At 36.4% G+C, this 27,617-nt stretch overlaps 1 protein-coding gene across 1 annotated transcript in view; it reads right to left on the bottom strand.

Annotated features, from left to right (window-relative positions):
* Positions 1–27,617, bottom strand: part of plxna4 (plexin A4) — a 270,146-nt gene that overhangs the window by 96,253 nt on the left and 146,276 nt on the right. Inside the window, exons 4-5 of the mRNA XM_038298573.1 lie at positions 22,206–22,334; positions 9,180–9,280 (exon numbers count right to left, since the gene is read on the bottom strand). Coding sequence (XP_038154501.1) covers positions 9,180–9,280; positions 22,206–22,334 — 230 coding nt within the window. The remainder of the gene's footprint in view (positions 1–9,179; positions 9,281–22,205; positions 22,335–27,617) is intronic.

The following is a 27,617-nucleotide window of genomic DNA, read 5'->3' as shown; positions in this document are numbered from 1 at the left end:
CAGTGATAATCTTAGTAAAAAGGTTAGATCACAGTACTCGGTATTTACAACTTACATATCAGTGAGGAGTATTGTTGTATTATATATTGATTATTGCATATTTTTTTATAGGTAAAGCAATCTAATGGCATATGCAAAATGGTGTGTCCAAATTCAGAACGCCTTTCTATCATTGCCAAGGTGGTAATGGGTGTGAAGTTAACCTTTTATTTTTAACAGGACCATCCTGTTTTGGGAATACATTTATACTGCCAGACAGATGATTCCCAATCTTTTCTATTGCATTGGAAAGTTATGTAACCCTTTTAACCCAACATTCAGTGGCCCATAATTTGGAATATACAACCATCTATCTTCACTTCCTTTGACTGTCACTGCATCTCTTCTTCATGTCAGTCTAGTTCATGCTCTACTGGGCAAAAGTGAGGCAGGTAAGGCCACTGTGAAAGTGTTTATGTGTGTGCATGTCCACTTCAAAGGGCTAGTGCAATTTTGTGTGTGCAAGAGTGACAATAGGTGACAGTGAGCAAGGGTCCTGACTTAAAAGTGGATGTGCAGATATTTTGTGTGCACTTTGGGTGTGTGCTGCTGGTTGATGGATTGGCATTGTGTTTGTGTGCGTCTGATTCATTGTCTGTTCTCACACAATCATGGTGGCAGTTCAGAAAGAACTAGCATGCACAGCACTCTGTTCCATCCTGATGCTCCTGTCACTTCTTGGCCTTGTTCCCTTCTTTCAACCTTCCATAGGACCCACCGGGAGATGCAAGAGAGCAAGGGGAGAAACTAACTGCTCATACACAACGGGCACCCACCATCCCCTGGGGCACAGATATCCGCTCAGTGCCATGGGATATCAGAATCTCAAAATCAAAGCAATAAGTTAGAGGAAGCTAAACTTCTAGGAGGGGGCGTCAAGCCACTGACAGGAAAGGTACTTTCTGTTATCAAAACAGCAGACATAAACAGAGTTTGAATTTTAAGAACATCAATATACTCTTATAGAAGTTAAATAAGATGTCCAGGAAATAAAGTCAAAATTAAGTCTGTCTTGCTGAGTGTTATCCAGTTACTTTCAGCATGTGACTTTATTTAATTAAGTAAATAAATCTTAACATGATGAGCCCAGGATATCAACACCCTGCTGCAACTATAGTTCAAATTATTATTTTGAAATAGTTCTTAAAATACCCTGTTGAGTTGACACATTGATGAAAAAAATCCTTTCTGAACTTGCTGACCACACTGGTGCTGTAAGAGCACCAAATAAGCTGTCAACACTTATGAAAACTTAATAAATTACTGTTAAAAGTATTTTTAAAAATTTGGACCATTAGTAATTACCCTAAAAACACAACTTCTGGTTAACATGCGGTTACTAACCATGCTAAGGGTAACATCAACTAAATCATAAGGCCTGTGTAAAGTTCCTTGACTAGTCTTGATTGTATTTCCATCATTCCTGTTTTAAATTCTCCTAATATATAAACTAATCAGACTTAAACTGACTTTACCAATACAGATTCAGCACAATGTTTGGAAATACATTTTGAGAACAAAGCATTTTTACTACATGTACAACAATTCAATTATTATTTATTTATTTTTTGTATTAATACTACCAAAGAAGTAGACATACAGAAATAACTAATGATAGATTAATTTACTACTTTTTAGCTGTTTATAAACTAGTGTCTGCCTTTGTTTTGTTTTGTCCAAACTAGGTTGATTTGCATCCATTGATGAATGGAGGGTAGGAACTATCTATTGTTCCTGAATGGATACAGTTGGAAGTGTATAGAAAGGCAAACGGCTATTTTAATGTTTTATTGTGCCTGGGCAAATGTGAAAGAAAAATACCATTATCTAAATAGAAATTAATGTAAAAAAGTGTTGTTGTTTTTTTCATTTGAATAAAGGATAAAAATTAAAACCTTTTTCCATACTTATGTGAGTTTATTTTTCTTAACTGATCTATTTTAAGCACTGAATAAGAGTTCTGCCACCTCTTCTTGCCTCATCTGTGATTGGTGCGTGTCTTTACACTCTATCCGAATGTAATTATTCAGTATTTACCCTTCAAATAGCCAACTGTAGTATCAACGCTGCAAACACAGATATTGTAATATAGATTTATCACCAATATAGTGTGTAACACAAAAGTTGCTTATTTAAAAACACAAATCTCTTAAAGGAAGAAGAAGTCCTTTATAGTCCCAACATGTGAAAATTTGTCACGTGTAATAACCCATTGTTAGAGCGGGGTGTACTGCCACAATGAGTAGCACATAAAGAGCAAAATGGAGTTAAGGGTGCTGCTGGGGGCATTAGAGTTTTCCACCTTCAACCCTTTGGCCTCTAAGTGTCCAAACTTCTCCAGTCACTACACTATAAAATCCAGATAGTTATCACTTAAAAAAAAAACATGTAAATCGGTTGCAATTACAAATGTAAGTACAGTGAGCTACAGAAGGTATTTTGGGAAGTCATAGAAATCACCTGAAAGACCTGATATATTTCTCTATCAGAGTAAATTATACATCTCTGCCTCTCTGTAAAACAAATAATAAAAAAAATACATCTTGCTTGCAGGATTCTGTGGAGCTCTAAAATTCTGTCAAACAAACTAACCTTTCCAGAATAAAAAGCTAATTGATTATCCATCCCTCCATAAATGTTTCCCTAACGGCACGTTTCACCATATTCATAGTTAGCCATTTTCTATCATTCTCATTACTGTGCCATGTAAAACTTATGCTAATTATATTGAAATGCTAAAATCAACTGCAACCAACACCTTGAATTTGGCCATGGAGACCAGTATAATTGTACTCTACAAATAAAGCTCTTGTTAGCACAACCTGCATGTTTATTAGACAGATGGGTACTCCGAAAAGTGTAATAATAAATCTAACATGCATATAAACATTGAAAAAAAATAAGTTTACTCAGCTTTTTATAATATAAAGTGAAACAACAGAGCCATAAACTAAGATGAAATTCACTTAATTTCAGGGATAAGCTAAGGGCCACTGATTTGTACCAATTAAAACATTTGCCCGTGTCCAGCACCACATGTGACAACAATCTCCTCTCTCCTCCCTTTGATTAGAATTTAAAACAGGAATGTATTAAGTAGTGCATAGACATTTTAAGGAAAAAAAAAAGTTCAGAATACAAAATCTACTAAAAGTTATAAAAAAAATGAAAACAGATTTAAGATAATAAGTGCACAATTGTATAATTAACACAAGTACAGATTTAGATTATGAATCTTGAAAGGGAAAATTATACAAAGACCAGGTAATAAAAAAAAGCTATCACAGCTACGTACCAGCTGAAATCAAGGTATATAAACTAGTTAATGTCAAGATATTTTAAAATACCTTTTACAAAACGATACTCATACCACATGGATTAATGTGCAATATTCTCTAAATGCATGACAACTGCACTGACAATCATCTTGACAAAAATCCCCCACCAAATATGGCCTCCAATCTGTCTAGCTGTCATGCACAACAGGCATCTTGACATACTAGTTAACAACTTACAAACTCAGAGCTGACAGAGAAACATTAGGGGAGGTTACATATCCAAAACATGGTTGGAGGATCTCTGGTATATTGGTTCTCAGCAGGAGAGCCACTGCCTTGGAGTGAATGAAGTGTGGATGGAAATCTGAAAGTAATATGCCATTTTACTCTTGCGATGTAAACAAAAACAGTAAGATATGAACCCCCAGTGCTTTGTTGGGTTGGATGTGTAATAAAACAATTTGTCATACAGAAGAACATAACTTGACTGCATTTTATGTACATGAGTCGGTGTAAAAGTTTGGGTCTTTATAGAGAAAAATAAAGCACAGTGCTGGTGAAAAAGCTGAAATTCAGATAGCTTTGAAATAGCAAGTCTGGATTTGCCTAATAGAAATTTTAAAAGTAATTTTCATCCCCTTTGACTGGGTGTCAGAGTTTGATTAGGTCAAAAAGTGAAAGCCCTCTTATAATACCAACTAACATCAGTTGCCTTAAATAGTGCCCTAAAGAATAGGCATTATGCAAAACAAAGAAAATCTCTGAATTCTATTCCTACTTAGTTAAAAAGTATCCAAAACAAATCCAAAGTGTTGTATTACATTTGCAATCACTGCAAAAAAAATCAATCAAGTTGTCAGTCAACATGATGGCATTTACGAGCTTCTTTTATGTTATGGTTGTCAAGATTTTTTTTTTTCTTCTGCATTAGAAAATCTTCAAAGTTTACTTTGAAGAACATTCGTGCAGCACAGAGTGATCAATTTTATCTTTTATTTGTAAAGGTATTTTATATCTTTAATTAGAGATGATTAATCTTGCACTCTAAAACACTGGAATGGTCCATAAACTTATATTAAAGAATGTAAACAGTGTCCTGTTTATGTTCTATATCTAACCAAGTTAATGAATTAAGGAAAATACTCTAATATTCTCACAAAATCTGTTTTCTTACTTTTGAAACCCATATATTAAGAAAGTGTAATGTTGCTCAGGATATATGTTAAATCTTATAGAATATCAGACAAATAAATCTTGATCAACCTCAGACCATCAAGTGACTTCTAATCATCAAATTTTAGTCAATATAAATCTTTTTTTGTGAAGGCAACATTCTTTAGGTTGGTATGAAATGATTCAAGGTTGGTACAAAACGTCCTGAGGGAAATTATCAATTTTCCAACCTGAAATAAAGTGCAGAAGTTTGAAATGGCAAACTTTGCACATCTTTCATATTCCATATTTCATTGTAATATTTAACTAGCCTGACGTAGTCCGACTCAATTCTAGTCAGAATATGAGTCTGATACTGCTCCATAGAGCTGTGATTATGGGGCGTGTTTTGAACGAACCAGGAAAAAAAATGCCTCTGCACTCAATTGGATAGACCTACAACCAATAAGAGCAACGGAGTGCGTGACGTATCTTAAGCAAGGCATAGTTGTTGTCCACAAAATCAAAGCGTGCAGTTTCACGCCTAGAATAAGAAGATGAGACTTGATCGCGTTTCTCTGTTCCTCTTTTAAAATTAATTTGCTGTCGATATCTTCTAGAACAGACCTAATAGCAGAATCTACTCACCCAAACTCTCCAGCGGCAGCCATTATTGTTGTCACCCAAGCGCGCTTTGGTCACGTGGTTGATAACGTTACTCTTGATCATCTGTCCATCATCGTATAAAGCCCGCCCTGACAATTTGATTGGATCGCCTGACAGTGGGCGATAATACTCGCGCTACTATGGAGCAGAGCCAGACCGAACTTCCCCGAACTCAAACCTTGTGGGCGGGACTAAGTTCGGACTGGCACCCAGGCTAATATTTAACATGAATTGAAAGAAAATATATATTCCCCCATTTTACATTCATATAATATTTAAAAGCAAACAATCAATCTCTTAATAGACCAAATCATCTGTCAGAACCCCTTTTACTCTCTCCTGATTGACATTATGTGACTGTAAATGTTCGTGTTTAAGGGTGAAGGGAAAAGGCAAAATAAAAACTAAGCACTGAGGTGGTTCAAACTTCCCTTGCCAATGTTAAACTGGACAGATATTAGCATAAGCTGTGCATCTCAGCAGGTGACAGTATAAGCAGACCTAGACAGTTTAGCCCTACAGGGAACCTTGGGTTTTACACAGATGGGGTCAGGTTTCTACAGAAGACTTAAAAAACGTTGCCAATTTTACTAAAGGCTCAAAAACGCAGACAATTTAGAGATGATAGAAAAGAAATAATAACACAAACATGTTCAGAGTCAAACACGTGTGACATTGATGACAAATTTAAAATAAATGATCATTGTTTGTCAAGGACAGTATGACTGCTATCAAAGAAGCAGGCACACACTGATGTTGATTTTCTCTCCTTTAATATTGATTGCCTTCTTGCTCTTGCCCTGGTGTTCTCTCTAACAGCTCTTCTCACCGATCTATAGAGTAAATAAAGGCAATACTGATGGCGAGAGAGGAGAGCGAGTGTGTGTGTGGATAAGAGAGGAAGACAGTAAAACAGAGAGAGAGAGGGAGCATGCAATTCTGTTTTTTCCTTGGAGCTGGGAGGTGATTTCAAGGTTGATTGGAACAACAAACTATCTGGAGGAACACTTTTAAAGTGGAACGGCTTGCCGTCCTTCCACACAACCATTTTTCTTCCAGCATCAAGTGTGCGTGGGTGGCAGGCTGAGATTTCTTTGTGTTTTGGTCTTTCTTCTGATATGTTCTGAAAGATGGATGTCTATGCCTCTGATTTTGATTCTCTGTTAAAATATATTTAACCTTGAACAAGCCAATAAAAGCCTTCCACAAGACAATTTGAACATCTAAAACACTTTAATTATAATTGACTAAATGTAATTTGTTGTACCTTTTGTCCAAAGCACTGCAGATTGTGCATTCAGGCTTCAAGCATCAAGTTGCTGTCATTTACTAGAAGTCTTTATAAAATCAACTCACATCTGTCTCTATAAGTGAGGCTCATGAATAAACTGAACTACTGTAGTAAAAATTATGATTTTTATTCTTCTGTGTATTTTATTCTTTTACATATGCCATGGAAATACAACGCATCTATCAAAAAGAAAAACTGCAAACTAAAACCTAAAGGCTCTCCCTAGGAAGAGGCAACGACTTTTCTTGGCTGTGATGTAGCCAGCAGGTATAAGCATAACTCAGCTTTACTGCTGCCATCCAATGCCGTTTAACTTTGAAAACTTTAAATCAAATTACAATTTCCCTTGATATATATGTAACTCGCTTTACTATTATTTTATGTTCACCAAGAAAAATAGGGTTTCTGAGCTACATTTAGATTTTATTCTTGGAAAGAGCTAAACAAGTTATGTTTTGTATGTATTTTACTTATGAAAAGCTATACATATTTGTTGAATTACACATAGCCTGACAGCCTATGTCTTTGACAAAGTATTAAAAGAAAAGCTTGGGGAGTTTAATGGATCCTGATAATTATTGATTCATTGTCTGTTAATGACTTTCGAGTCAACAATGATATAAGATGTGTGTAATTCCACACTGTGCATGTTTAAATTATAATAATTAGAAAAGAAAATATCCAATATCTTCACTTTGTGAACAGCTTACAGAAATCCACTTAAATTGACTTGAATAATGTATTCTTTCTTCTATTTGAGTTTTAAACTGCATTCCTAATAATGGATTAATTTTTTATGTTAAATATGTGAACTAATTGAGCTTTATTATGGAGGCATACAATTGCAGCAGTGGCTGAAGAGACTGGGAAGGGTTGAGTGGCCCTGAGAAAATGTTAAAAATTAACAAGAATAGGGATTTAAAGTTCCTGGAGGAAGAACTAAGACTTTTGAACCAGAGGCCAATCGGCTTTACTACAGTGGTTTGTGCATTTTGCATTATCCTTGTGTCACCATGCTGGAAGAAGGTCAAATTGACAGCATTTTATATGCCTTTTGTGAGGCACAGTTACCCTTGTGATGATAAAACTTTCTTACTCTGCAACTGAATTTAGTAGTGGTCTTTTTAGTAACTTGACTTGATCATTCAGACCACATAATGTGTGCAGGAATGCGCCTTTGTGGAGACAAAGAGTCAAGGGATGCTAGCTTGGTTAGGCTAAGCATGAAAGTCCAGCCTGTGACCTTCCTTGGGCCCAAACTAAGGATTTCAACAATTGCAATTGCTTTTACATTCAAAGAAATACAAGTTCACCGATGGCCTTCACTTCTGCTAATAATATAGTCTGAATAGCAAGTGTACTGTAGAGAGCCAACAGAAAATCAGGTCACAGGGGTTTAAAACTGCTCTCTGCTATAATTTAAATAACTGCACATATTTTATAGAATTTGTCATACATTCCACAGAGCTGATAAACAGTTCAAGGAAAATGCTGGAAAAAAGCAGTTTGTTGAAAAAAAGTTTGTCAACAGAAATCTCTGGACTAATGATTTAGTCATTCACGCATGAACATGTTTGTGTGCTGTTGCCTGTAACCTCAATTTTAAGCTCCATGATCCATCCATCACCCATCATAGTTCATTTCTACCTCAGGGATCTCATATTTATTCATATTCTGTTTTTCCTTGCTTGACTTTCTTCTATTTATTCTTTATCCTCACTGTCAGCTAACACTTTTTACACACTCTCCCTCTCTGGCCTTGGAATATATGATCATCCTGATATCATTTCTCTCCTTGTCTTTCTAAGAATTTATTACCATCTATTCTTGACTACTCTGCTTCCCTGCTCTCTTTATTTGTCATCTTCCTACTCATCTGCTGCAGTTCCCATCTCTCAGTCACTTCTTCCTTGTCCATCTTGCCTTATATCTGGTTTTCTCTGTGTTCCTCTCACACTCGCATAGCTCCCTTGGCCTCATCACGTCCTCTTGGTGGTAGCAGGGATAAAGGTGCTAAATGTACCAGTCTCAGTGTCTTTCTCACTCACACACACACCCAGCCACTCTACCCTTGAGCCAGAGCCAACACAAGAAACCAATTTTCAATTTACAGGGTAGTGGGAATGTCTCTGCCCCCTGCAAGCACCATCTCCCTCTGCAATCTTGAAGGACTGGGGATTGTCAAGAGATGGATTGTTTGTGAAATTTGACCCATCCTGCTGTACGTCCTTATGCATTTTGAGGGGAAAATTACAGAGACTCACAATATTAGAAGTAGAGCCAAAGATAACAGGTTAGCAGGGTCAATTGAGTATCGTATGCTTAATAGGATCATCCCTGTGATCTCCAGCAGCTTCCAATATGAGAGAAAGCTCACACTTTTAAGGTTGGAGTGAAGCCCATCAGAACTTTGGCAATGCCCACCAGTGTCTGTGCTCTCACCGGGCTCCTGTTTCAGGGCCGGTAAAGAATGCCAGTGGTTTAGGTGGGTAATGGATCTAAGGGGGAATCTGGCACAAGGCCTAACCCAGTAAGACAATCTGAAACTTGGCCTATACCAGCAGAAGACAGTCCTAAATCCTCTAGGATAGGGAAGACTGGATTTCTGGGCATGTGCCCAAATAAATCCCAAACACAAGATTGCTAAAAATGTTAACATGCAATGCTGCTGGAGTAATTTACAAATTGTAAGACATTGATAAAATAAAATATTTAGATCCAGCAAGGGTGAAGACATGCTGAAAGGTACTTACATATTGTGTAAAACACACCAGCCACAGTGAGGATCACCCGATCCAAGACATTCACTGCAGGTGGAGTACTGTCCACAGGCTTCCACTGGCACTCTCGAGAGCTGTGGAGAAAAACCATAGGGTTAAAACAATGGACAGAGATTCAAGGTACATCTAAAGAAAGCTGTTTGTTTTCAGGGCAGCACAATGTCAAAAAGCCTGATATATGAAACTCATTGCAATGCATCCCTTTCACTTTGCAAGATTATTCATTCACTTTAGTCTTTTCCACCATCCCCTAAACAGGATTTTTGTATGCTGTATGTTTATAAACCAAAGGGAGGGGACACTTTCTACTCCCTGTTGGTGGGTTTTAACCATGCTTTTGAAAGTTATGTTCTACATACAACATTTATAGACCTTTAAGACAAAATCTCTTAAAGAAACAATGACAAGTTAAGGAAAGTTAAATACCAGAGACAACTGATGGAAAGAGAGGCTTACAACCAAAGCTTTTCCAGACCATGGTAGTATTTTATCAAATTCTATTTAAGCTATGATCTTAAACCTTTGATCATATAATGAAGAGCCAATATGTATTTGAATAACCTTATGAATAATTTGTTATTTGTATCATGCGGTCTCATTCCGTGATTTGTTTTTGCATTGAAGCTATACTTTTAACCTGAATAAGATCCAATAGATGAAAATCTAAATATTTCTGAGGTCTTTCTTAGTCGTCTTAGTTTTAAGATGGCCATCAGGAGTGTAAAATCACCACCAACCCTCCTAAAAAGAAAAATACTTTCCAAAAAGACATGTACATCATCTTGTATCAAAACATGTTTGTATAGAATCATTAATGCATTGCATTTCTCAGCTTTTTCCAATCCAGCTTCTCCACATGGATGAACTGGGTCACCAGGGATTAGCAGTCCATCTATGATGATATATGGGACTGCCAATTCAAACTGGCACTGACTGGCACTGATTGGCAGAGGCCTTAAGTGGTCCGGCACAAGGGGCAAAAGTGAGGTGGATCTCAGCTTTCCCTTCTCTCATTACCATGGCAACAGCAAGTTACTGGCACTTCTGATTAAAGATTTATCATTGGTGGATGACCGCTGTCACTCATGGTGCTCCCTGAGAGCCAGGAAAGACGTGACATCACCAGCATGTACACGAGAGCCATACATGCTGATATTTAAAAAAAGTTAAAATAGTTTATCTTCTCTTCTGTCTAGAATTTCTATAATTACAGTGTGAATTACAGGGTGCCACCGCCTTGCCAGCGAGACTGACTTTTAAAGTGTACACAGCATATCATTCTGGAAAGGAGAAGGTAAGAGGCCAATTTTAAAGGCATGACTAACATTCAGTGGAAAAACAATTTCTTTTTTTTTTTTTAGAAGGAAACGCTTTTACGAAAGCCAGTTGAAATATCAAAGATGTGAGCAGCTCTTCTAAAGCATAACAGAGGTCATCATTAATACTTCAATCCATTGCAGTTGTACCCTTGACAGATGCAGAAAAACATTTTCGCACAATGGATCTACCTCCTAAATTATGTTTGGTCCGGTCTGTTTTCGACTAGACTTATAAACCAGTCTGGCTGGCCAGGCTACCCATTTACATTACAGTATAACCATAAAAATAAGTACTAAGTTATTTTGTATTACGATTCCAAAACTTCCTAAAGGGTACACTAAACCAGTCTGACTGGCCAAGCTAATAGATGTGTTCACATCTGTAAGAACTCTACCTGTATCTTTTATAACAGGGATGCATATTACGGACTCATTCATTCCTCAGTTTCTTTCTAAATAACATTGATTCCTCTGTATCTACCTTACAAGAAAATTTATATCACATTACAAACAGGTGCATGACAAATATCACAAACCTCAACCAACTATGATACATAAACATTATGTAGGTAAAAACAGTGCACTGCATTACTCCCTCTCCTGGCCTGCAACTGTTGTGTATTTATCATGGTGTCTCAGCATCTACTATAAATAGCATACAATAATATATTTACATACGTATTCTGCAGATTCACACATAGCTGAATGAATTTAAAATGATATGCATCACCCTGTCAAAGAGGAATTGTGCATGCTATTACAGATTACAGACAATACTGGTTTATCAGTGTGAAAAGCGTGTTTGTGCTTTGAAAAAAAAAGCAAGCATGTTCTGCCCTCCCTACTGTGTAGAACCATATTTGCATCAGGTAGATAAAGGGAATGAGTTTGAGATGGAAGCAGGGAGATAGAAGGGCAATGTTTTGGACACATGATCAAACTCTACACTGATCTATACAGAGCAATGTGTCTTATAAAAGGGATTTCCTCTCTTCACACCACCTTTCCCTTTCCTGAGCCCCGATCTTCCTCTGAACATTTAGAACTGCCTCACTTCACTGCAAGAGAATCCTCTGGGTGACTGTAGAGAAAGGCCACTGTCATAGCCTATGGATGATATAAGGTAGCAAAGCCTTTTCATCAGAGTGGATAAAAGAAAAATGTTCTTTCATCTCTCTATCCTTGTGTGAAAAGTTCATTATCATGTGACAAAAACTGAGATAAAACTGTAGCAAATAACGCTGCAACATTTGTTTCATAATGTGCGGTGTGAAACTATCTGCCTGAGAGAAGTATTTAAGGCCAGAAACAATACAACTTTTACCCCTTGGGGAAAGTACTGCCATACAACAAGTATCTTAGCATCAATGTGGAAAAATTTAAACCTACTCATCTTAGTATTATTTTGATATTTAAGACGGTGCCGCAGCAATCAGTGAAAGCACCTGAAAAAGTAGCAATGTCCCGATACAACTTTTTCATTTCCATACGATACAGATATAGCAGCTTTGAGATATTAGCACATATCACACTGGCTTTTATACTCATTTTATACTGTATAATGTTAGAAAAGGCTTAATCAAATAATATCAGTAAAACAGGGAGCAAAAGTCTGCAACAAAAGGCATGATAAAAACCGCCTCGTAAAATTAACCAATAAGTTACAGAAACTTAACAGAAGCAAAGTGTTTCTATCAGCAAGAAAGTTAATTTAACTTTGGTAGACTAGCTAGTCCTTTTATTTATTTTTTATTTTTTCATTTATGGATAATGGGTTCAGAGCAGGAGTCCCAGAGTTAACAAGTGGCTTTGTAACCCTCTATAAAGCAAAATATGACAATGACTTGTTTTGTAACTGGTTTTGAGTTATTTTTTAAGATATTTTAACCTATTTTCTGTTTTGACTTTAAGTTGGAGGGTGCCAGGTTCCAAAATGAGTTCGCCTACATCCTGCTAGTGAAACCAAGCTAAAATATCTGCTCAATAATAATCATAACATGATTAATGAAGAAAATCATGATTCCAAATGTTTTTTTCCTTCACTACAATTTTTCAATAACGTTTAATAATTTAAACAGTTTAAATGATCTGAATATATCTAAAAGGAACAGAAAAAAAAAAAACAGGGCATGCAAAAACATCATTATAGACACTGAACCACACACAAAATTCACTGGGATAAAAAAAAAATACAAATAAAACTCAGTGTAGAATATGAAAGATATTCAGAGCTCTGGAAACCCATAGATGCCTACATCAGGGAGATGGTTCTGTTTACAGATAAAACACACAAGCAAACACACACCATATTCAGAGCCTGGCAGAAGCGATGGCTGCCAATAGGAGCCCTCTGTTCCAGAGCACAGATCCTGATATCATTCATTCTCCCTCTGTTTCAGTCTGCCCGTCTCTGTCACTCAGATTCTCTGAGGTGTGAAACATCACGCATTCATCATCTCTCCAGAGCTCTCCTTCTCTATCTAATACACACAAGCTCACACTTTAGCGGGCAACACTTTTGTCTCCACTTTTATCACAAAATTGAGGGATTTGGTGGCTAAACGACCCAATGCACCCCTTGTCCCTCTCATCTCGATATCACATTCATTTTACGCTATCTTCTTCATGGGCTTAACCAGTGAGTTGACCATTACAGCTCACTGTCTCTTCCCTGTGACTGTGCCATCATATCAGCGGGGATAAATACAAAGGATTGGGTTGCATGGCATTTATAATTCCCTCCTGTTTCAGGTGAGTAAATGACAGCCATTACACCCAGCACTTTCCCTCCTTTCACAATAGGTAGAGATGGATGCTGCTGAATACAATCATGCTTTTAAAAGTAGAGATCACAGAGATAGTTGATGCCTTAATGCGAGGGGAGAGAAATGGGAGACACTTTTGATCATTTGATGTTGCAGCACAATGGTGTCAAATTAGATTTACATTGTGCATGTATGTGTGTGCCATGGCAGATTTAAAGCAATGGAAATGGAAAGGCATTTGAAACATATACGAAAAAATATATATTTCTGTTTGTGATTTAAACTGCGTTTTTTCTTAGTTTTTTACCTGCTATACCTCTCTTCTCCTTACATAATGCCAAAAGCATTGAACTCTTCCTAGACTGAGGATTCATCATTTATTAAATCAGCAGAGACTTTTTATTATCAACTAATTCCTCTGCTTCATCTCTAGTCCTCTCTTTATCCAGCTATTTTCCTGCCTCCCTTGACTTGTAATTAAAGAGAGATTCCACCTGAAGCCAATCTACACCCTCCACATGCACAGAGAGGGGGAAATTACATTGATAGTCCAATCCTGATTTACAGCCTGTGGGGCACACTGAACTCCTCTTATCTTTTTTTTCCCACCCTTTCGGCTAACTTCATCTTTTTCTCCTTCACTGCCATGAATTTGTTCATTAGTTTAGCGCAATGTCTGCAATCCAGTCACACTGTTGGCCAGGAAGCACGGATTTGTTCGACAAATAGTAGTTAAAAATGAAAACTAAAGTATTGCTGCAAGAGACTGGCTTAGTAATCAGGTCATCTTAAGTCTGACAATCTTCTGTTTGGAAATTGTCACCAAGGGAAAACACTTGATTTGAGTTTTTTGCAGTATTACTAAAGCTTTTGAATAACGCAAAAAGAAGACAGAGGGTGTTAGATAGCATTGGAATTAAACGGAATTGTCTATGGAGGCATGGCTGTTTACAGATTGGAAGCAAATATAGGATTTTGTGGATCCCTCAATAACTGCACTATTCTTACCATTCTTTTCCTTGCAAAAGTTTAGATGTGCAGCAGGACATCGATTCTTACTTGGTAGACATGTTTCGAAAAATTCCAAGGAGACTTTTGCAGTTAACAGGAAGGTTTATTGTATAACACAAAAATATTGCAGCTTATTTTGTTCCATCATGCAAAATGCTGGACTTGGAAATCTTTTTTTTTTTTTTTTCCCTTTGTAGTTGGCCCTAGGTTTTGGAATACTTTGGCCATCCATATAGGAACAGCCTTTACCATGAGGTGTTTTAAGTCTCATCTTAAGACCCACTTTTATTGTTTGGCTTTTAACACTGCATAATCCTGTGGTCCTCTGTGTCGTCTTTTTTTTTTTTTTTTTTTTTAACTCTTACTGTTTTTTGTTTGTGTGTGTTGTTTTTGCTTGTATTTTTTTATATAAAGCATATTCAAAACATTTTGTGTTGTTAAATGTGGACTTTTCAAATCTCAAAGGTGTGAACAGGATCACTTTCTCTATGGAGACCGCATTTTATTGTCACAAATGTTTATCAGGTTATATTATAAATAACAGTCATTGTCTCAGGGACCCAAAGTGCAGGCTGTGGCGATCGAACCGGGTACTTGCAACTTCTCAGAGCACAAGCACACTGCTCTAACCACTAGTCCATCACTCCCCACACTCTTTAGGTTGCAATTAAACTAAAATATTTTTTTCTATTAACTTAGTGTCCCACAAGGTTTGTTATGCAAACTCTTCCCATTAATTTTTATACACAATGGCACTGTCATCTGTTATTCTTTTGCCTTTTTATCCTTAGTTTTTCAGGATAGAAACAAATGGAATCAATTTACTTCTTTTAGTGAATCAGATTTTTGTTTTTTTGCTGCACTCTGTTTCAGCACCCTCTCTCCACCTGGATAAGGATCACGATTGACGCGGGAGCCAAATGAGGCAGGGGACACATCAACCACTCAATGCCTCGTCATAGCTGAGGCACCGCTCAATCAGTTAACACCCAATTGACAACGTTATATCATAAATTCAGTTAACAGTGCGGCCCAGTGGCTGCTACCGCAATATTGTTTTCATTTGACGTTCCAGAGGTTAAATGACGGAGCCATCAATTGCACTGTCATCTTTGGCAGAGTAAGATTAATGACTTGGAAATAATCAATCATTTTCTCTCATTTTTTCTTCCGAAGATGCTAAGCCTCACATAACCGAAGAGAAATGCAGCTCAACAAGCTAGAAGCAGGTTACAGATCATCATTTGAAACACATCAGGCTATATTTTTCCCACCTGATTGATATTCAAGTGCCTAACTCTGCAACCTCAGCATGCATCATACATAAATGCAATGTGGTTTTAAGGGGTTCTCATAATTTCTTTGTCATCAGTGAGTGTCAGACCAAGAAGATCGCAAATATTTATAGTAGGCATACAAAAACAATGCTGGATATATAGTTTTGACCAGCCTGAATAGAGCAGATGTGAGAAACGGCATAAACAAAGGCAGACTAGATGCACGGCTTAAACTGCAACCACCAACCAAGAAGCTTTTATAATACGTTGATTATTTTCTATTTAAATCAATCCGCCTTATTAATTGACCTGCAATAAACATCACTGAGGAAATAAAGGGTGAAGTTATATAATCAAGCTCATTTTGCACCACTTATGATTTCTTTAAGAGATGTCAGGTAAAAACAGTTGCTATCTATCAGCTTGTTGCACCTGCTTTGCCCAACTTCAGCTTATCCTCAGCACATTGTAATACAAATCCTAGCATCTTTATAACTCTCAGCCACAGAGTCTAGCGTTAGAAGAATGTGGCAAAACAGATTTCTACTGAGATAAATTAAAGGATCCTGGTAAACATTTTGGATGAGATGTGAAGATGCGATATTTCCGCAAATTGGCTTGTTGAATTTCCCTCAGGGATAGAGAAAAAAGGATTTGACTTTGAACGATCTCACCCTGCCGCGGAACACATTTTCAATAATTCACACTTACAGATCAGTATTTGCTACACTGCATATAAATATTTTAGCACCCTGAATGTGACAGTGGAAACAGTTTTTATAGCCAAATTTAAAGTCCTACCATTGACAACAGAAATGACTGAGGCGACGTAAGGACAGGTCTGATAAAATCAAAGCTTTGACTCAGTGAACTCCGGTACGAACATTAGTTTATAGGACCTGCTGGTTGTTACAGGACAAAAGCCCGGCTTTGTAAACACTAAAGGTTGGTTTTAATGATTATGACTCAACAAGCAGCTTTAATGACTCCCAAATGCTTTTTTTAAATTTATGTCTAATAAATGAAGTTGATTAACTATCAAAAGAATTTTCACTTAATAAATAATGCAAGTTGAAACAGATTATTCCCAAATTTATCTATGGTTTCATGCAAAAATATAAGTACAGTACCTAATTAGTCAATTTGAGTTATAAGATATCACAAGAGTGCAGAACTGAAGTTATTTTATTAATTGATTTATTGCCAAATAAAAGCCAAAACCTTTAAAAAAAAAAAAAAAAGACATTTTTCTGTAGTTATTACTGCAGGAGGTTTTGGGAATGACCCTAATATAGAGTTCTTAAAAATGAATCAAAACTAGTTAAATAAAAAGCATTATTGAACAGACGCTTGTTGAGGGTTTATTTCATTTAAAAGATTGCTTTTGTTTTTATTTTGGTTACTCGTTAATGTGCATCTTTGAGGCACTATTACCAAATTCTATTGCATATTTTTATTTGGATTTACTTCTAGACTTTGACAAAGCTATTTTAACAAATTAATATGATCTAAACTATTGCACTGAAGTTCTTATCCTCCTAACTGTCCCAGCTTAAGAAATGATACCCCACTGTATAATAGCCACTACCTGGGCTAAAGAAAAGTGCATGCCACACTTCTTATAGTTTTACAGTTGATTTACATATAAAATTATGGATAATTTTTTTTAGCATAACACAGACATGGGGAACCACAGTTTTACTGATGACGTGGCCTGCATCTGTTAGATGTTGTTCTGAATCAGCATTTCTGAATCAAACAGATTAATCATTATCTGGCATCTGCAAAACTTTACAAAATATGGAATAGATAAACTGTTTGGAGCATAAATCTGTATAACACCAAGGATACCAGATTTGGAGAAATTGTTCTGGCCATCTCTGGTGTGGCATATAAAATAACCTTAATCTTTGTTTAGAGGGTGAGGTATAAATGCTTGTGCCGGGTTTGGAATTGTCTTATTTTCTATAAAGAAACATGTAAGGGCATAATTTTCCTTTATTCTTGTCTATAATAATAATAACAATTTCATACAGTTATCATACAACATTAAGAAAATAAATGTGAAAATAAATAAACAATGTATTAACAGTGTCCGCACCCAGTCATGAGAATTAAGATGAAAAACTACAAAAAAAGGCACCAGAGCAATTTGTATGTTATTATTACCTTTCTTTTGTTTTTTTCTGAGCAGATAAACACCTCAAATCTTCTACAAGAAGGAGGTTGACACATGAAACGGCATAAACATCACTTGAACACAGTAGGGAGCTTGGGTAGCTGCTCATAGGAACAGTGGGACTGACCTGCACTCGCCACTGAAACACCAACCTTAAGATCGGTAATCACAGACTTCTATATCATATAGGTGAATTTTTATGCCTTAACATCTATTTAACCAACGAAAAAAAGAAATATAACATGCTTATGTGTGTGAATAGTACAGAGGGGTGAGACAGGGGAAAAAAATCTCATTAGAGGACCACCAATCACTGGATTAACGAGGAAGCAGCAATGACAGATCGCTCTGTTAAAGAGCAGTGGGGGAACGCACACGGTACAAATGAAAATGGGTCGTCAGAAAGGGTTAGCTACAGAATGAGGATAAAGAAAAGGAATATAAAAAATACCAGGCAAGAAAACAAATTAAGCTGGATTCCCATTATCTTGACAAATTCTCTAAGAAAATAGGTTGCAGTAAAAAAAAGAAACAACTCAATAAGTCTGGAAGAAAAATAAACCTAACAAAGAAAATATCAACAGGCAAGTTGGAAATAATAAAAGATGAACAAAATGTAGACGGTATAATGGGAATCAATTTTTTTAATAGATCAATATTGTGAAGGAATGTGGCTCTATACAACCCGACAAAGAATCTGTTACAATGAAAGCAGGAAGGATACAGAATTCATTTAATTGCATTAAACTTAAATGATACTTCAGTATCATAAACTTAATGTCGACTATCAACGTGGTCAATGCACATCTTTGCAAAAACAAAACCTCATTAAATTATGTGAATGACCAAACATAATACCTAAATTTAATAATTTTTTGAATTATCTGAATAATCAAGTCACTTTTAAATAATTTTATTCCATTTCCATCAAATTATCTCTTTTCCGAAAGACCTTCAAAATCACTGTCTAAGTGACTAACATTCTGTGTTCAGCAGAGGACAAACACCCACTAGGATCCATCATCACCAAGCTGAAGGAGAGCATTTCAGGGCTAAAACAGCATGTGAAGAGCTTTATCGATTAACTGTGTTTTCAGCTGCCTGTTCTGGGTACCCTTGCCACTCTTCTTCTGACCTCTGTCTGTATTTTTCCCTCGTTCCAAGAATCACACTCTCAGTGAGTGTCTGGGTCCCAGGCCCCAGAAACAGCAGGTGGCCTTTAGTTATCGACCAACTCAGCCTTCTTTAATAGCATTCACCACTGCTGGGAATTGGGAGTGTGCATGTGTGTCCTGGATGTTATTCTAAACCAGCATAATGATCATTCGAGCAGTTCCTCACTCGATGCTGCTGGAGCTTGCTAGGCTCGCCATCCGCATGCTCTCTCAAATTGACAGTCACTAAGGTTAACAGATAGCTAACAAAGGCGATTCAGACTGACATTTATTCTTGAACACTTATCAAATATCAATTAAAATCGATAATGAAATATAATAGACTTGGCCAGAAAGAAAATTAATAACAAAGACTTTCTAGGGATCTATTCTTTTGTGATTTGATAGCATGAAATGTCAATATCACAGCCTAAAGAGATTATTTCTGAGTTTTCAAGAATAATTGCATGTTTAAAGCAGAGCCACAGACAGATGGGCCGTACCAAAGCTCGATTTCACTCTACTGCAGTGCTTCTCCAGGCTCAGTGAGAAATAAAGCAATTCTGATTATTCTGATTCTAAAAACAGCAGGTCTGTAAAACCTTGAAAAGGTGCAAAAATCTTTTAATAAACTTTCCAATGGATGTTCAACATTTTGGCCACAAGATAAAACATTTCCATGTCATTAAATCTTGGACATAAGTAGTAGCTGCATTTTTGCATGTTTTTTAACGCTTAGTGCTGGCAGTGATAATAGACATTTAGAAACTCAACTGTACTTAATAGAAAATAACAGGTGGTAAAATACAATACCACATAAATCCTAAATGGCAACTTACCCTGATTAATTCAAATATCAATCAAAACTAGTTATCATAAATTGCTGGACTAAATTTGTATAAACTTAAAGGAGCACAGTCTGGTTATGAGACTTTTCATATGTATTTGACACAGTAGCTGAACCTGGTAGCAAATCAAGTTTTTATTTTATTTTTTTATTACCATGTCCTACTATTGTTTGTTGTTTATTTTAGTATTTTTTAAATTGTTTTCAGTCATTTTGTAAATAATACCTTTTCTGTACATTTATCATAACATCATGTGACCTGACAGCATTACATGTCCTCATAGTTGGTAGACCACCTTAAGGAAAGAAGGTAAGCAAGTGCAGAACTCCCAATAGAGTTGATAAAATAGTGTGAACAAAACTCCAAAATGTTTGAAAAGTGCAGAAAAACATTTAATTCCAACAAGGATATATTTGATTCACTTTTCAATGACAGAATGCAGTTTGCACAATGTTCCATGAGGCGCAAGCTAAAGCTGTGGAAACATGCAACTGTTGTTCGCGATTGTTAATTGACATCAGAGTATGCATCCTTACTAATCTTGATACTAGTGACAGTATTGCTATTTAAACGTTCCAGTCCAAATACAAAAAAAGTACATATAGAATGATTAAAATAAACAATCACAACTGCCAGGATCCAGAAGACTACTCACGATCTGATTAAGTTCAGGTTTCATCAATATTGCACTTAGCGGAAAGAAGGTTTTTATATTTATTTATTTTATTTATTTATTCCTTTAGGCCCAAAAAGGATATATAATTCTAAAATGATCCAATAGTATTTGGTTTTAACATGATTATGCACCTTTAATCAAAGTAATTACTGTAAGTCTAAAAAAAACCTTCAACACATTCAGTTTATTAAACCAGTACAGTAAATATATATGTGAATCAGTGGGAGAATGTGATGTGAATAACAGACCCCTTTTTTTGCTCTTTAAACCCCTCTGGTGTTGATTAAGATTATTTGTGAACTGGATTTGAGTTTTGTATACTTAGTTTTTTTTATGTTGGCTTTATTAACTGCTTGTGTGCATGTGAATTCCCATTTGTTTTGCTTCAGCTGTTAGAGGAGATCAGACTTACAACTGTGCAAATTGACTATTTACTAAAAAGCCTTCCTACTTTAAACACCACTAAATTGATTTCTTTTTTTCATATAAGCTACATAATGACCATGTTTAGCAAATTTTTATACCGTACAAAGATAAACATAATAACTGAAATGCTCATTTCATTCATTGAAGGAAAGAGGCTATCCAAACCACCCTAACCCTCTGTGAACAACTAATTGCACACTAAACCCAATAACTGACTGTGGCCACCTTAGCTGAAACGAGAGTATTTGGTAACTCGACAGGACTCTAACATTATTACAGAGAATTCTGTCCCTTTCTCCTTTGAGAAAATTTTAATTCAGCCACAGAGGGTTTTCCAGCATGAACAGCACATTTAATACAGTACAGAATTTGATTGATTGGATTAAAGTCCAGACCTTGGATAGGTCACTCTGAAACATAATCTTGTTAAATTAAGTTTTTTACAGTAACTTTTGCCAAGACAATATCCGCAGAAGGCATTTTATAACTTTTCCTTTATACTCCCACTTTAAAATGAAAAATAATACATATATGTTCTTCATAAAAACTGTTACTTTTCATCTACAATGATAATACTGGTTGGGATGATAAACAGTATTCCTATCTCAATACCGATTGTTCCTTTTTTTTTCCCCTTAAAGCAGAAAAAACATATACAAATATATGTGTAGTTAACAAAATGTATTGTATGCTGTTAGCAGGATAGTTGTCTTACTTAATATAACCTGTGTTCTAAAATAGATCCGTTAATGCTACGCTTTATTTTTGGCCGGGTCTTTGTGTCTGTGGGGCCATTATTGTGTGCAGTGGAGGATGTCTTGCCAAAAAGGCCATTCCCATTTATGATCTAATGTAATCAATGGGCCTCCATGCTTTTGTGCCCTCATGTAGAACATCAGAAGAAATCCAGTCATTTACAGGAGCCTGGATTAGAGTGAATTTTAGTGATGCTATTTTGGTGGGCTTTTGTCTTGGATAGGTGTTCACAGTCTGTGTCCATTACACATAGTGCTGCTATTTTGCACCAAATTCCATGTCATCAAAGGCACTAAGAGATGGTGAAAATCTGCTTGTGCACATGCGTACATACACAGTACCGCTCTTATCTCCCTATAATTTAGAAACTACACTCTCTTGCTCATAGTGTGCTACTATATAAAGAAAAAGCACACATTGGTTCATCTAACCTGTTTTCATTCTCATGCTATCCTATAATAAAATCTTTGTTATGAAAAAGGTTGCTATGACTTCTGACATGAATAATAATAAACACATTGCTCATCATAGAAGTTATAATTATTGTGAGTGCAAAAGACTTAAGATGATTTTTCTGTTGTTTCTTACCTGGGTCTCAGACATGACGTAGAGGTAGTGGTGGTCAGAGGAGAAGGCCATATCTCTCAAAATGGGTCCATCCTCAACAGCGTGAACAGTCTCATATTGAAGGGCACGCGATGAACCGTCGACCCTGATCTGAAAAATCCCAGAAAATGAGAGAAGATCAGAATTTTAATCTGTTTTTTCAACATTACTTCATTACTATCAAACATTGCTTTTATTGCATTCACTGTAGGATTAAAAAATAGGTTGTTCACTCAAAACAAACAAAACAAAACGCTGTAAAACTACTGGCATAACTAACTGTTATCAGCAGCTAACATGCTGCTGTCATTTTTGCACATCTCTGGTGTTGCTGCTATTTTTTTCACATATCCATTACTATAAAAGTGTTCAGAGCTGTATATTATTTATACTGTACAGTACAGTATTTTATCTGTTTATTTTCTTAACTCTGTAACTTACGCTGTTATTTTTAAACATAATTTTTAGGCCCATATTTTTTATGACCACTTTTACTGTAATCTTTTGCTGCTGCTGTAATACCACAATTTCCCCACTTTCGGACAATAAAGGGATTTTCAATTCTATTTTATTCTATTCTATAAATAGTTACATGAAGGCCAATTATTATTTTACTATATTTTTTAACCCTTCTACTCATTTTGATTATTAACCGTGGATTTCTGTAGCTTGTAACCTGTTTGGTGCAGTACATACTACTATCACATATTCAACATCTCTTTTTAGATCAGAGTCTGAGTCATTCCAAAGCAATTAAGGCAATATAGCATCTGGGCGAGAGGTGTGCACCATAAATTGCCAGGGAAGTTTACTCAGCAAAAAAGGGTGATACGATATGATAGAAATGGTCTGAATGGAGCCAGGACATCTGCTTACACCCCCCCCTCTCTTTTTCTCACTCTGTTCCTTTGCCTCTAGTTTGGCAGAAAGACATCGGTCAAAAAACCCTACACCAGCAGCTTTCAGCGTTCTACAGAGTAAACTTCCATGCATACACAGATATAGGTCTTTGTGGACTTACAGACACATGTACAGTAAGCCAAGTCTTATTAAAGTTATGATGACTCTTGGCAATTCTTTATGCTCTTCAGCAGGAAATATTTGCAGGTAACATGAAAGAAAAGGAGATAATTGGATGGGAAGCAGATGGCCCACGATAAGGTGAGTCACTTCATACTTAATTATGATAAGATTATGACAACAAACTGTCTGTGTTCCCTCTGCCTGCATTTACCAAGCAAAAGATAAACTAAAAAAACTACCAGAAAACCAAAATTAGCACCAAGGAAGCTGTAGAGCCTTTAAACACCAGTGCAGATTTGTCGTCTTTGCACAAGTAGCTAAAATATTCAGGATTATAAACAACTATTCATCTTTCAACGTGTTTCCACAACATATACATTAAATACATGCAGTTAGGAACTAACCAATGATGTTTAGCTTAAATAGCCAGACTGAAACTCAGAAATCCAATATTTTTATGAGCACTAAAGGCACCATACCAAGCACAACAGAATCACACATTCTGTAATGTACAAACACATCACTGATTTTTATTTATTTTTTTATATATCAGGGAGGTGTTAAAAGAAGCACAAGGATGAACAACACTACTAGAGACATGAATAAGTCTTATCTTTGAATCACTCTGGCTGAGAGAGTAAGATTTTCAGCAGATATCAGGAAAGTTGAAAAGACAACATAGGCTGCTATGTTACATCCTGCCCATTTATTCATTGTGTACTAATACTACTACTGTTTGCACCCTTTGGATCTCAGATGGAAAATGTTCAAGAATATACACCTGACTATGAGATTTTGTTAAAGCTAGCTGAGATTAAAGCTGTAGTTGCTAAAGTAATATAGTCTGCAGTTTAAAATGTCAACTCTATAATTGTCATTTTAATTTTAAAACAGTAACTGTAACATTTCAAGTCTTTACAGAAACCGGATTGCAAACCATTCAAAACTTAAAAGTGGAATCTAACAATTTACACTTTTATATAAGTTTCTTAGCGTGAATTTTATTCTGCATGATCTTTTAAGCTGTGTATTTTGATATACAGATTATGTATTTGATCATTTTCATTTCACTTTTATTTACTGAAAAGAAGTAAAATGATGCATAGTGATGAAGAGGGTGGCACTGCTGCCTTGCAGCACGAAGGTTCTGGGTTCGATTCCTGGCCTCAGGACTTTCAGCATGGTGTTTGCATGTTCTCCCTGTGCATGCCTGGGTTCTCTCCGGGTACCCTAGCTTTCTCCCACAGTCCTAAAACATGACTGTTAGGTTAAGTTGCTTCTCTAAATTGTCCTTTGTGTGCGTGAATGGTTGTTTGTCGTGTTTGTCTACTGCATGTGTTGCCCTGCGATGGACTTGAACTGGTGACCTGTCCAGGGTGTACCCCGCCTCTCACCCCTTGACAGCTGGAGATAGGCACCAGCACCCCTCACGACCCCAGCAGGGATGAGGTGGGACAGAAAATGGGTGGATGGATGGAAGTAAAATTAATAATGAAGAATCTGCTTTTCCATCTTCAGGCCAAACTTTTTCACTACTTTTGTCTTTACAGAAATGCCATCTACAATATCACAAACTTTCTATTAAACTGCTGCAATTTAGATCTTGTCCTGTTGGTCCCTCAAATATCAAGTTTCGCAACATGACATTTCTTCACCCTGATTTCACCCCTGTCTGACTTCTTGTTTGTTTTCCAGCTATTCTTCCCCTCCTGCTCTGCCTCCTGTTAGGATAAGGTAGTGACCTTGATCACAAAGAACCTCGAGCTCCATTTTATCAAAGCCTGACACACTTCCACTGGGACCCATTGTACAGACGGGGTCAGCTGCACAAAAAAGAACAGAAGGCAGATAGGCAAGAGAAAGAAGAGAAGGAGGCATGAAGAAAGAAACTTTTACACGAGCCAAATCCAGATTCAGCAGGTGGGGTTATAGAATCTGTCCTATTAGACAAGTTCATTTTATGTGCATATGCCCCCAGAAAACTGCATGTGTGTGCGTGTGCATTCAGTGAAAGATGAGTATATCATATTACCCCCAGGGCAAATGACCAAGTGCTGAGTTGCATTGAGTTTAAGGGCTGACAGTCTATAGCAGTGGCTGAGTATAGAGTTTTATTGTGTTGGGACAGATCCACAGTCACCGGGGAGCAGAGAGGCTTCAATGGGAAGCTCCTGTATATCATTCCTAGATCTGACCACCAACAAAACAAACGAGCCACCAGGGAGAGCAACGCATGTCTGCAAGCATGCAACAGTGGTGAGTTAAGTCACCCTGGGACTAAAGGGGAGCACACAAGGGAATGCCAGTGATTTGACCACGACTGCTTGAGTTTGTCAAAAAAAACAGCAGTTCATAAAAAACATTTGATGGCCATTTTAAAGCACTTTGTCTCACAAATCTAACAGTAGCTGCAAAGCTTTTGGTTTGTTGAGGAAAAAGTCGTTTAACACATACCTCCAAAATACACATTACAATGCATATTACATGAAACAGCATTGCATTAATATTTAGCCCTCTTAAATCTATAAATTCAGTAAACCTGCATTCATGTCAAGTGTTAAATATTTGTTAAAGATTACAGAATATTATCTCTGCTTATTCCCCTGATTTTTACCATTTCTACTATAAAACACAGTGGTATCTGAGAGAACAAATAAAATCTGCAAAAGACTTCAAACTGGGCAGATATTAATTTTCCAGTAGGATAACAAAGCTGTAGCTAGAACTGTAATAAAACAATTTCAATCCAAGCATATTAATGTTGTAACGGCCCAATTAAAATCCTAAATATGACTGAGAAACTGTGGCAAAATATGAAGCACAGCCTTTAACAAATGCTCTTCCTCAGATGCATCATTAAGCTGATGTTTTGCGAAAGATCTTAATAAATCCAAACCCAGTAAGGACATTATAAAAAGACCTGCAGCAATAACTACAGCGAGTCGGTTCTCAAATAAAGTGATCCAAAGGACCAAAATAAAATGCATGCCACACTTTTCAGATACTGACCTGTAAAATAGAGGAAAATCATGTAGCTTTTATCTTTAACTTTTCTCACCAACATGTCTGTAAGGATGTCTATCACATAAATGTCCAACAAATAAATAAATGTCAGCATAAGGTCATAAAATGTTGAAAAGCTTGCAAGGTTTAAATACTTTATAAAGCATTTCAGGTAATACCACTATTGCCCTGATGTGAGGTGAACATGGAATAATATGCTTTAATCGTGGGCTCATCATCGGAATCATCAATTATTATTACAGAACGTCTTAATTTCTCATCAGTCAAAAATCATTAAGGCAGCTCAGTGGTTCCATTCAATATTATCTGATTCCTTTTCAACAATAATAAAGTGGATTAGCTGCTCTATGCTAAATGGATTACAATGCTAATCTGCACTATCACATTAGCAAAAGCTAACAGATAATCACTCCCAGGCAGACTTTCTTTTGCCTCAGGGTGGAGTAAGCAACATATATATACTCAGGCATTGGTTGTACAGCTTGTCTGTCTGCTGAAAGTAACTGACTACTCAGAGCTTGCAGGGAGTTTAAAACAGTAAAAATATTTACATTTATTTATTTAAAAAAAAGTCTGTAAAAATGAATCACTAAAATAAATACATGATAACTGCTTTCACAAAGTAATGCTTCCCACAGGGACTAATTTGGACATGAAGTGCATCCCCTAGTGGTGTAGAGCAGTCCCTACAAGTAAAGTTAACAAATAAACAGAAGAGTGGGCTCTGCAGTAATAATCCATAAAAGAAGAAAGTTTTTGATTGCAGGTTTTCAAACCTGTTATTTTCCATGGATTCCATAGTCTTATTCATTTATTTAAATGTTTTAATGTAGTATAGATTTGACAATAATACTACTCCAAGTTTGAAAAAATATATATAATTCTTAATATTTTTAGCAGTGAAACAGAAATAAATAAATGCAAATGAAATGTATATCCTGCTTTCTTAAAAATACAAGCATTTTAAAGAGTCAAACTCTTCCCTTAATAGGACAAATGGCGAGCAGAAGGTGTGATGCAAACAGGGAATCCATTCTGGTGTGGAAACCATAGGGTTATCCCCATTCAAATTTCTACTGTTGGTGTATAGCATTTCCTTTCACTCTGCATGTAATCCATTTGGCAGGAGGAAAACATATTGCCTAGATTTGTGCCATTTGAATGGTTTCAAAAATGTGCCAAAATGCTAGGGGTAGATAGGAACACAGTCTGCTGACAGAGATGCTGTCCTATTGGAACCCTTTCTCCTGAAAATTGCTCTTTAAAATATGACCTATTGTTAAATATTTGAAAAAAAAATTATACATTTGAGATTGAAACTTTGAAACTGAGTGAAATCCTATTTTC

The sequence above is a fragment of the Cyprinodon tularosa genome, unplaced genomic scaffold (genome assembly GCF_016077235.1).
Source record: "Cyprinodon tularosa strain WSP-4 unplaced genomic scaffold, ASM1607723v1 ctg111, whole genome shotgun sequence".
Lineage (NCBI taxonomy): Eukaryota > Metazoa > Chordata > Actinopteri > Cyprinodontiformes > Cyprinodontidae > Cyprinodon > Cyprinodon tularosa.
This window is presented reverse-complemented; position numbering and strand designations above follow the sequence as displayed.